The sequence below is a fragment of the Vicia villosa genome, linkage group LG1 (genome assembly GCF_029867415.1).
Source record: "Vicia villosa cultivar HV-30 ecotype Madison, WI linkage group LG1, Vvil1.0, whole genome shotgun sequence".
Taxonomy (NCBI): domain Eukaryota; kingdom Viridiplantae; phylum Streptophyta; class Magnoliopsida; order Fabales; family Fabaceae; genus Vicia; species Vicia villosa.
The window spans coordinates 125609285-125621467 of NC_081180.1; the positions used below are offsets into that span (position 1 = coordinate 125609285).

General features: G+C 30.4%; 1 protein-coding gene and 1 long non-coding RNA gene across 3 annotated transcripts; both read right to left on the reverse strand.

The window, feature by feature from the left end:
• Positions 1-564: 564 nt before the first annotated feature.
• LOC131616313 (uncharacterized) lies at positions 565-1399 on the reverse strand. Of its 2 annotated transcripts, none has more exons than XR_009288088.1 (3): positions 1310-1336; positions 963-1193; positions 565-736 (listed from the first exon to the last, which is right to left on the reverse strand). It is a non-coding gene; the product is annotated as an uncharacterized LOC131616313 (long non-coding RNA). The 2 variants fall into 2 exon arrangements; XR_009288087.1 differs by lacking the exon at positions 1310-1336 and adding an exon at positions 1356-1399 and having other exon boundaries at positions 566-736.
• Positions 1400-9888: 8489 nt separating this feature from the next.
• On the reverse strand, positions 9889-11953 carry LOC131616323 (acyl carrier protein 1, chloroplastic-like). The gene is made up of 4 exons (XM_058887627.1): positions 11667-11953; positions 11090-11170; positions 10352-10474; positions 9889-10212 (listed from the first exon to the last, which is right to left on the reverse strand). The coding sequence occupies exons 1-4, from the start codon at positions 11730-11732 to the stop codon at positions 10084-10086; spliced, it is 399 nt and encodes a 132-aa protein (XP_058743610.1). The 5' UTR covers positions 11733-11953; the 3' UTR covers positions 9889-10083.
• Positions 11954-12183: the final 230 nt, after the last annotated feature.

Sequence of the window (12183 nt, forward strand, 5' to 3'; positions counted from 1 at the left end):
CTCTCTACCTCACCAAAATCTCATTCTTTCCTAGAACATTTATCAACAAATATTTTTTTTCATTAATTCTAAATTAACAAATAAACTCTAAAATGTTTATGGTAGTAATATTTTTATTGAAAAAGCTCATATTTTAAAAAAAAACAATAATAAGTTGATAGTCTTCAATTTCATCCATTGATAGTTAATGACACAATTTACAAATTAAAATAGATTAAAATAATTTATCTAAACTTTCAAAAATACTATTATGACAACACTATGAATCTATCCAATTGATATGATATCTAACTGATATGATTAACAGTACCATCTATTTGAAATTTCTATTCCTTTCATTTCTCAATGAAACCACTTTGAATATATCCTCTCACCATAAATTTTCTTTTCTTCTTCTTATATAATTTTTTTTATCTAACTTCAATCTCTTTGAGAAAAATAAAATTATTATTTTGATTTTTTCTAATGATGATGCCAATAATATCAACAATAATTATAATAATGATGATAAAAAATATTAAATTAAAACAAATAATAGTTTTTTTTTTCAATTTCAAGGTTTAAAAACATTACAAAAATAGATACACTACTTCATAATTATAAAATTTTAAAAATATATGACAAATTCTAAAAAGAAGAGAGAAAAATTAATAAAAATAAAAAGAAGTGAAAAAAAAAATGTTAAGAAATTGTCCATATGTTTAACTTTTTGTTTTCCTATCAGAAGATGTAGAACCTGAAAATAAAACAAAAACAAATGGAAAAGATGTTAAAAAGATTTTTAAAAATTGGGGTTTGTCACTGTTCTCAAAAATAGAAATAGAAGATCTATACTATCCAAAGAATACACAAATTGTTATATATATGATATAAAAATAACACATCTGAAAATAACATGTATAAAAATAATAGATCTGGTGTAAAAATAACATATCTGAAAAAAATATCTATAAATTACTAACCATAATTTATATTGTCACACATATTGTCGTTGTTGTTTTAGTACCCGGATTCGTCTTTGTTTTGATAGATCTACAACATGTAAAAATAAAAGAAGTGAAAATTATGGAACAGAGAAAACTTATATGTTGTTACTTACACTTTAAAATCATTTTTATCATCTTCATATAGATCTACAACCTGGAAAACAAAAAACTTCAAAATCAGTTTTCATCTTCGTATAGATCTGCAACCTGAAAAAACAAAAAATTAAAATGAAAAAGAAATCACAAAACATTGATGAAGATAAAAAGAGGAGTGAAAATGAAGTATTAAATCCAGTTTAGATAAAAAGGAAGAAGAAAGTAACAGAGAGTGTGAGAGATGTAGCAAGCAAAGAGAGAAAGAAAACTCACAGGAAATTTTTTTTAGAGGGACTGAGGAAAAATGAGAGAGAAAAAGTTTGCAAATGTGTAAAAAAATCAGTTTAGGCCTTATATAAAATAATCACCCTAATATAATAATAATAAAATGTGACAAAAAATTGAGAAAAGACAACAAATAAGCAAAATTTAATAGGTGTTGACAAAAGCAGCAAGGGCGCATGCATCTTTTCCAGGTACATTTGTTTTCTTATTTTATAGATTCATTTTCTCTCATTCTCTTATTTATTTATATGTCATCCCTTTATGTTCATCAATCTTTTACATAGTTGTGATTTATTTTTCATTTTTTATTTTTTCCAGGTTATAGATCTATACCAAGATGCAAACTGACTTTAAACAATACAAAAAGAGTAAGTTTTATCATTTTTTAAAGTTGTAGATCTATGCATATATTCTTTTGTCATTTTTGAACTTCATGACAAAACTCATATTTTTTTTGCATCTTTTTAACTTCTTTTATTTTTTCAGGTAGTAGATTTACATATAAGAAGATGAAAAAAAAAGATCATTCTCTTTTGTATTTTTCTTACTGACTTTTGCATTTTATTTTTGAAAAATAGAAAAAATTTATTTGAAGTTCTGGTGAAGAAATTTTTGGAATTATGGTTTGGGATTTTTTTAAATAAAGACAAAATATCATTATCTTTTATCAACTAAAAAATTTATTATTCAAACTCATTTTTCAAGCTAACTCCTTTTAAAATTTTACTTAGATATATATGCAAAGAAGAATGAGAAGATTATTAATATGAATTTTTTTTTGAAAAAAGGATATTGAAAAAATAAAAATTTTAAAAAAAGAAAAGGGATATTTGAAGGGATTTGTGGGATGTTGGTGAGAGAAAGTAGGAAGAAGAAGTAAATTAAAAATGAGATTTTTGAAAGAATTGAGTTGAAAAAGATGTACATAACTAATTATGTACTTTTAAATTTTTCTGACAAAATAATAACGATATATCAAGTGGTTGTTTTGAAAACACAAATGTTTAGGCTTAGACTATAAACGATTAATTAAATCAAAATAGTAATATATATATATATATATATATATATATATATATATATATATATATATATATATATATATATATATATATATATATATATATATATATATATATATATATATATATATATAAATATAAAAGGCAAGTAATAAAAATGGCTGAAATTGATATAGTGTATATTTTTATTTTCTCACATTTCGATGGTTGCAAATTTATTAAGAGAAAAATTAAGGTTTTTTAGTTGTCTTATGCCTCAACATTGGATTAAATTAAAAATATATATAAGGATAATATGTCAGAATGTAATATGAATGTAATATGTTGCAGCAAATAAAATATTACTTCCCTGCAAACTTTGATGATAATTTATAGAATTTAATTTTGCATGTGCATAGTTAATGGTAGCTAGCAAAACTTTTACTTGCCCGCTATCTTACTAGGTACATGAAATAGGTACACTCTATGTTAAGATGAATTTAAACATTTAGCCTATATGTATTAATTATTATAGGCTATGTTATTATGATGTCTGCAAAAATACAGTAGCAACAGACTTGACACAAGACAATTCACTCTAAAGTTGATATTTTTAAAAATGCACTAATAAAAAATATTTATGATATATATATATATATATATATATATATATATATATATATATATATATATATATATATATATATATATAAGTTTAATATCTATGATATTGTTTTTATTTAATTTAAATATTAAAAATAAATTAAAGTTTATTTAAAACTAATAAAAAATTATTAAATAATCATGACAATCTTCACATAAGGATTTTATTTACAATTATATTGATTTGATTAGATTTTGCTCGCATGAAAGTTAGTTTATAAGTTGAAGAATGAAAATGTTATGTTTAAATTATTTTATGATTGTTGTTGATTTTTTTAAATCTAATAGTTTAATAATTGTTGTGCTATGATTTGACATTTGCTTTATCCTAACTGTGATTTCCTAAGCACTGCAGCAACACTAGCATGATACAATTTTTTTGCTATATAGAAAAAATTAATTATAATTAATATTACTATTTTAACACTCTTATCCTCTCTTCACTCCACCTTTATTATTTCCCACTGCCCAAGAGTCAAACAACTTGCACTCTCCTCTTTCCCATACCGACCCACTGCCCCAAAATTCAGAAAAGAAATCTTCACCTTTCCAACTGTACCCCACACAGATTCCAAACAAAAATCAACCCACGCGATTTCCTGTTGGACCACTCTTACCACACAAAACAACTTGAAACTTGAATGGGTCTAAAATATGATGAAAAAAGATATCAATCCCTCTATTTGATAGTTGGTTTTATTTTCTTTTTTATATGACCAAATTTCCCTCAAATAATTAATGTTATGTCAAACTTTGATTATTATTTTACGATTCCAATACATGTTCGTTTATTTTAATATTAAACTTTAAGTACATATTCTATACATTAAAATATTAATGTGGAAAATATTATGTCAATAAGATTTTAATCATAAAACATAAAATTTACAAAATAAAAAAGGTTAAAACTTCTATATTAATAGAAAATATATATAACACAATCGCCTATTATTTTATATCAAATATACATACTACATTATTTGCATTTATAAAATTGATAATTATCTCACATTATGCAATTAATTTCTACTTTTTACAATGATCACTTTTATATATAAAAGATTTAAAAAATTATTATTGATTCAAAAATTTTTAAACAAGTTTATTTTTATAAACAGGAGTAAGTTTACTGTTGATTCAAATATTTTGATAAATAATGTAAAAACAAAAATAATATTTATTATTTTTATAGACGGGAAAAAATTATTGTTCATTCAAATATTTTTATACCTAAAAATAATTTTATTCTAGAAACAAATGCGCGTACCATACCAGTACTCGTGCGATGTTTCTTGGCGATGTGTTCTTCTTAGCCCTATGATCTTTTGTATCTGACCTTTTTATATACGAGAATAAATTTACTATTAATTCAAAAAATTAAAATTTATATACGGGAATAAATTTACTATTGATTCCAATAATTTTATAAAGAATGTCAAAACAAAAATAATATTTACATACGAGAAATAAATACAGGAAAACATATTTTTGTATACAGAAAAATAATAATTATTGTTCAAATAAAAAAATGTCTTTTTAAAAATATTATGAATTACTCAAGGTGGCCGACAAAAACCTAAATATTAGTGGTTTATAAAAAACTCCTATATCATATTGGAACACATTTAATATTTTAAATTTTAACTTATCTTAGACTTCTTTTTTATCCTTTTTTTATAATTTATTTTAATTTTTTCTATTATTTTTGAATTCCATATTCTAACTGGTAACATAAAACCGGTCCACACCAGAACGCGTGCGGAGGCACGGATTTCACACTAGTAAAGTAGTTTATAAGATAAAAATCCTTCTACGAATTTTGTGATTGGAAAACATTAAATTTACCAAGGAAAATCAGTGGATTTGTTGCTTCTAAGAATTACAGTGGGAGAGGTTCAAACTTATGGTGCGAGCTATCCATCTTTGCAAGTGAATGGTTTATGCTGTGGGGGAAATTTTTTCGGGTACAAAGAGTTTAGAAAAGAGAAATAAAAAGGAAATTTCCAACCACACCGTATGAGGTAGAAAAACACACATTATGAAAATACAATAATACTTTTTAGATTTTAGAGATGCATCTTTTGACGGATCTCAAAATACACCAAATACATGATTCAAAGATGAATGAATTGCGTGTGAATCAGGTGTGTCTGGAGAATGAGAAACTCATAATTATTCAAAGTAAGATTATAATTGGCTATCCAATTTGCACACCAATTTTCTTCCCACTAAATATGATTGAATTTGATGTGTCAATTCTTCTTAGTCATCTTTCTGATTCTTCGAACTAAGGTTGAGAAGATGTGTTTGTTCTCAATCTCTTGGTTAATCATATCTATCCAAATTTTAACTGTATTGATTTTGACAAAATTGATTTTAATCATTTGCATAATATCAAATTATTATTTTTTCAATAGTTTATTTTTTCACAAATTTATACACACTTTATGTTGAGCTTTTGATACTATATTTGTCTTGTTTTACTAACATTGGGCTTGTGAGGCACCAAAAATAACATTTGCCTCTTGAAAACACTTTTTCCACCTTGTGCATACCACACCCTTGAAAGTTTAAAATTGTCCTTCATGCGTCCGAAGATGCATCTCCGGATGCACCAAAATCACCCCAAACTGCGTAATTCTAAGATACCCCCCATTTTGAACAAAATATGATCTGGGAGATGCATCTTCTTATATTATTTGGGTGTATATGGAGATGTATATCTAAAACGTTCTCTGAAGTCCTTTAAAAGGTGTTGAAATTTATTTTAGAGATGCGTCTCCGGAAATTCTCTAAATTATTTTAGATCAACGTCATTGTTCCGACACCGTAGTTTTTTTTAGCCTAACTATTAAAGTAAGAAAAATGAATTTATATTAAAGTTAAATGAAAGTAAGAAAGTCATACATTAGTTCAAAAAGTCAATACCATATATAACATTTGTCCGAAAATACAAAAAGTAATACATCCAATTATAAACTAACTATTGAGTATGTCTAACCCTCTGTCTCTTCCTCCTTATGTATTGCACGTCATTTCGTAACTCGGCAACCATGTTTTCCATGAGCGCCAACTGAGGACTTCTATTTTCAAATAGTCCTTCATCTATGGCTTCTCTATCCATCTCCACAACACGCTGACAGACAGTCGTCATGCTCTCGGTCTTCTAATTCCTAACCTCAAGTACCTCTTGGTTAGCTAGCTTAAGTGGATCTCCAAAAGCGTCTGGTGTCATTATAGGGTATGACACGCTATAGAATCATGTCATGTAGCTCTCACCCAATGATAAGGAAAGGGCTCCCGACAATACTCGTATGGTATCAAGTGACTCTCGAAATGATCTAGTATCTCATCAAGATCTTTGCGGCGGACGCCAGAAGGAACAAACTCATAGAGATGTCTCAGAATAATTAGCATGTTGCCAAACTGGCGCATTATTCGCTCGGGCAGATAGGGATACATAAGAGATGACCCACACATCACCCATCAAGAGTAAAAGAAAATGACGTCAAACTGACGATAACCCTAGTATGGGCAGACGAAAAATGTTATATGGTACCATATATGAGCACTTGCCCATTAGATGTTTTGCATGATGTCAAAATTTAGGAAAACTTTAGCATTTTTGTATATTGGACGGCATCTTAGAGTCATTATGTGCATCTTTGCACTAGAGATCTTAGAATGCACCTAGAACATGTTTGGAAAAGATATCATACATCAAAAATGAATTACACGACATTAAAAATCAGTTGCAAGCTTTAAAAATCAATTTTTGCTCAAAACACAAGTGTATGTGTCGACACATGCATTGTATAGGTCGACATGTACTGCAACTTAGAATGCACCTAGAACATGTTTGGAAAATATATCATACATAAAAAATGAGTTACACGGCATTAAAAATCAGTTGCAAGCTTTAAAAATTAAATTTTGCTCAAAATACAAGTGTATGTGTCGACATATGCATTGTATAGGTCGACATGTACTGCAATAATAAAGCATGTAGCTTATGTTAGAATGTGTTGACACATGCATCCTTTTAGGTCGACACATACTGAGAAAATTACGCTTATGTGTCGACACATACAATTTCCAAGTAGACACATGTACTACATTTTTAAAGCACGCAACTTCTGTTAGAATGCGTCGAAACATGAATTGATACAAGTCGACACATGCTATTACATGAGTCGACACATGACTTATATGTGTCGACACATATTGTAGTTTTTTTTGAGAATTTTCTTTCTTTTTCAAATTTCTAGGTTTCTCTTTTGCCTCCAACTTGCCCTACTATAAATACTTCATACATGTATCATTTCAAACTCGATGAAACTATAAATACATACAAAGATTGCTCTTAATCTTCAACCTCTCGTATATGCATACACACAAGCAAACTACACATAATCATTTTTTGCTTGGGTGTGACTTGTGTTGATAACGTTCAATTTAGGTTGGTGTACCAGTATATTGGGTTGAGAATCTTTGGGGGTTTCCACTGGAAAAACCTAAGGGGCTTGTCCTCCAAGATCATAGTTTTATTTTTGGGGTTTAGATATTAAGAAACCCTAGCAGGGATTTTCCTTCAAGATCATTGGGATTTGAAGGTTTTGAACAAGATTGCAAAATTGGATTCGATCGAGTGAAAGTTTTGAAGAACGATGGGTTTGTCGAAGGAGTAGTGTTAGACGGTGAATCAATTGGTAAGTCTTGGCTGAAAACAATTCACAATTTGGATTTGACCGAGTTAAAGCTTTGATGAACAGTGGTTTCTTGCAAAGGAGTAGCACGAGACGGTGAATCAATTGACATTGTTGGGTGACTTGATCAAACTCATATCAATGGAAGAGAAATGCAGGGATTAACATCAAACACAGTGTTTGTAGGGTTGGATTGCTACATTTCTCTTGTAATTATTTTTTTGGATAGTAAGATTGATATCTCAATTCCACATTGAAATTGGGGGCAAACGTAGCCGTAGCGAGGACGATTAGTGAACTTCCTAAACAACTCTTCGTGTTCTCTCTCTCTCTCGCATTTAAATTTTCATTAGCAAATTGTTAAATACATTGATTGAGTGATTGATTCATATTGAGTTTCTATTGATTGTTAAAAGCTATATTGATTTGTTGATTGCCTTACAATCTAAGTGATTGTAAGAGATTTTTGATATCAACAAATTTGAAAAAAAATCTGAAAAAATCGATCGCACGCCAACAGTTCGATAATTTATCAATTTATGTTTTTCTTACTATTTTTATTAGAAATAAGTTATCATAGTAAACCTATTGAAACGATTGATTGAGAATTGTGTGTACCAACTCGCTTATCATTGTTATCCCTTTCTTATAATTGTGCACATATCCGAGTTTCTAATAATCGGTTTGGTTTAGATGACTTAATTGATCTAGACCCAACCTTTCGCTTGCCATAGCTTTGGTGATTTTAAAAACTGTTTTAAAAGGCCATTTTTTACTTGGAGATCTATTCACCCCCGCTAGATAAGTTGTCGTCGTCTAACACCATATGGTCAAGAGAGAATTTGAATGACTCGATCGCATCATCCCCCCTATACGGAACAAATGCGGCTGCATGTGGCCAGTCTTCATCGTAGGCTGTCGTAGCTTTCCACCCAGATAAGTGAGGGAACTAAGAGATTATCCATCTCTGAAAATGGTTCCGATAAAATATTAGTGACAAGTGTAAAAAATGCATTATAAAAATATTAGTAACAAGAAATTGCTGTAAGCAGGTTGCAACTCTCTATTATCTGCTTTGCCTTTCAAAGATAAGTCTCGCCAAGCTTAAAGTAGAGGTGGACCAAACAGGCAATCCCTTAATTGTACTCATGAATCGAAGTCAGGTCGACTAAGTTCTTAAGATAGACCACATCAACATAGCCCGCACTTTTGTCCATAAACATGGATGTGTCAACCTAGAACAAGAGGTAACATAGCAGAGTAAGAGTCAGAGAGAATAAGTTGTCAGTAGAGTCAGAGAAAACCATAACAGAGTAAGAAGTTGGAGAGCCTCCATAACTCTAGATTTAAGGAATTATTTTCTGCAAATTTGAGGTAAACGGGAGGGGGAACTAATCATGATATGGGTGCTTAAGCATGAAGGATAGAGAGGATACCTTATCCTTTCTAATTTTCTTCCATTTATGGGTTTTGTGAAATTTAAGATGGTTTATGCACAATCTCTCTTGATTGTTGTGATTGATGTTAATTTCGTGCTCTGATTTGATTACTAATTTTTGTGTAAAATTGTATGTCAAATTCTAAATTTTAAATTCATGTTGATAAGTTTAAATTGATGAGCATAATGGTGATGTTGTGTCTAATTGATAAAATAAATGGTTAATCTGTGAATATTTTAAGTGATAAACGTTGTATAATTGATATATGATGAATTGTTGTGCGTTTTGGGTTTTCAAGAATCAAAATCGGAGCTTTGAAAGTGTTTCAATGGAGAAAAACGTAGAATCTGCGTTTTACACAACGGTGACAGGCGTCACCTTCGTCACAGGCCAATTGTCACTGTGTTTGAGAAAGTTGACGAGCGTTAGCAAGGTGACCGGATGACCGTCATGGCCTCATGGGATTAGTTTCTGATAAAAATCAGAGACGGACCAAAGGTTTAGCAAAACTATAACTTCTGATCCACTCAGAGTCAGAAGTTTACAACATCATCCAAACTATAAGATATTTGTGACAAACGGGGCAACGTTGGTGGAGTTACCTGAATCACCTATGCTCATTACTCATCATTATGCAGCAAATTTATGGATCGCATGCTCAATAACTTAAAGTACTAAAACAATTTGGTTAGCCCTTAATGCACAAAGAAAGTAATAACGGATAACACAGCCATTTTCTCCAAAAGACAAGTAGCTCACTAATTTGTTTTTTAAGACCTACCAAACAAGACAATGGAAAACTATGCAGATAAAACACTAGGGATTTGACCACCACAGACTAAAAAACAGTATGAATAATAACTATGCATGTCTTTCAGACGCATTTTACATCTGGTACATTTTTCCTCTAAGGACTCTGTTTACTCAGGATATCCTCGATAAGATCAGCAGCTTCTTGAACTGTTGTGATGCTCTGTGCACTATCCTCTTCAACGCTGATGCCAAACTCCTCCTCGAGTCCCATCACAATCTCAACCTGAAGGGCATGAAAATGGAATTCACAACAATCAAAACTAGGTAATGTTCATGGCTATTAATTTACACTCAGATTTGGCAAATAAATACAACTAGCATTATGTACAGGCAATTGCAATGTCTAGTAAAACCTCAATTACCGTGTCAAGCGAATCAGCTCCAAGAGCTGCAAATTTTGATTCGCCGGTGACATTAGAGTCATCTGATAAAGCCAGCTGCTTCTTCACTATCTGGCTCACTTTTTCCACTGTCTGTGGTTTAGCCTGCACAAAGCATTCACCATAAGCAGAAAATAGAAGATACACTCCCTCAAAACACAGATATGTGGAGGAGGGAAATCATTCAGAAACAAACAAAAAAAAAAACGGAAATGACTGATGCCTATGCCTTAAGATAATATCAGTCAAACTGTCTAGATATATGGACTTCAACATCTATATAAACTACTGAAATACATAAATGCAGTTACACTAGTATTAAACTGTTAGCATAAAACATTGACTTATGAAGCGTACTAAAATTTCACAAAACAGTTGGTTCATGAATTCAGAACATTCTCTAATGCAACACAGTTCATATCGTACTATAGAATATGTATACCCTTTGATCTTTATAGTTTTAGTACTATAAAATATGCATACCATTTGATTTTTACATTTTTAGTACTATATAGAATAATATGCCAATTCATCTCTCTCATCATAACCTTTCTTAATTGTTCATTGCCGCGTCTTCCAAATGTAAAACTCAATGAAGTGCAGTTTGTAAGAGAAAATACTATTAACCGCAGTTTTAAACAGTCTAACATCTAGTGACTCGGTGGTGTTCATGCAAACAAAAGGTAAAATGAGTAAAGCAGTGTTATAGTAGTGACATACAGCACAGGTAACTGTAAGGCGAATTGGACGTGACTGTGAGCTAAAAGACACATTCCATCTCCCATAGCTTGAAGTGATAGCCTGTTCAACATATGCATTCAAATGAACTTCATTAGAAAATTAATACAAAATATTCAAAAAAAACAACAAAATACTAATGTCCCTACTGTTTAGTAAAAGAAAAATCATGAACCAATACTAAAGAATGAGCACAGCACAGCAATCAGCATTGGCCTGATGTGCAAGCAAATTCTGGTCCAAAATTATTCAATTATAAACCTTCATCAACACTTGTGAGAATTATCAACTAATCCTGAAGACACGATCTTAATTATCGACAAATACACGAGTAGCTACCTGAATTCACGATCATAATTATCAACAAATACACTAACAATAAATTCAGGCATTCTATATCACAAAACTATAATTTCCGACAAATTGAAAGCGATATTTAGAGGATTTGATATAGAGATTGATGAATAGAAAAAGAGGAATAAACCGAAGGGGAAAATTGCAGTGATTAGTAAAAGATGGAGAGAGTGATGGAGAATTGAAGGGGATAGAAAGACGATACCAGTCTCTGATTGAGTTGAGGACGGAGAGAGAGCAGAGAGCGTGATGCTTGCATATTGGTCGCCATGGAGGTTGGTGATGAGGTTTGTGTGGAGAGATGAAGAGAAAGTGAGAGTGAAAAAGGGGAAGAGAGGGTTGAGAAGGTGGCGGAGAACGCGAAGGGTGTGATGAGAAAAGGGCGTTAAATAAGGAATAAATAAATAGCTCCGTGTTTAGTTTGCGCTCTCTTTGATTAGAACACGGATTCTTTAGTCACTCTCTTCTTAGAATTTTAGGTACCTGGCAAATGGAGATTTAAATCCGCCCCACAAAAGTTTATAGAAAATTGAGCGGGTTTAAGTCTGCCCAATTAAAACTTATAGAAATTGAGGACGTGGCCTTAAAATTTATTCTACTATGTGAAAAAAATGTAAAGAAATCATTTCACTCTATTATTTTCTTTTTGCAATTTCTAATAACATTTTAAGTTAAAATAAAATTAAAACATTTATTGTATCATAAATCAATAATAAAGAAGT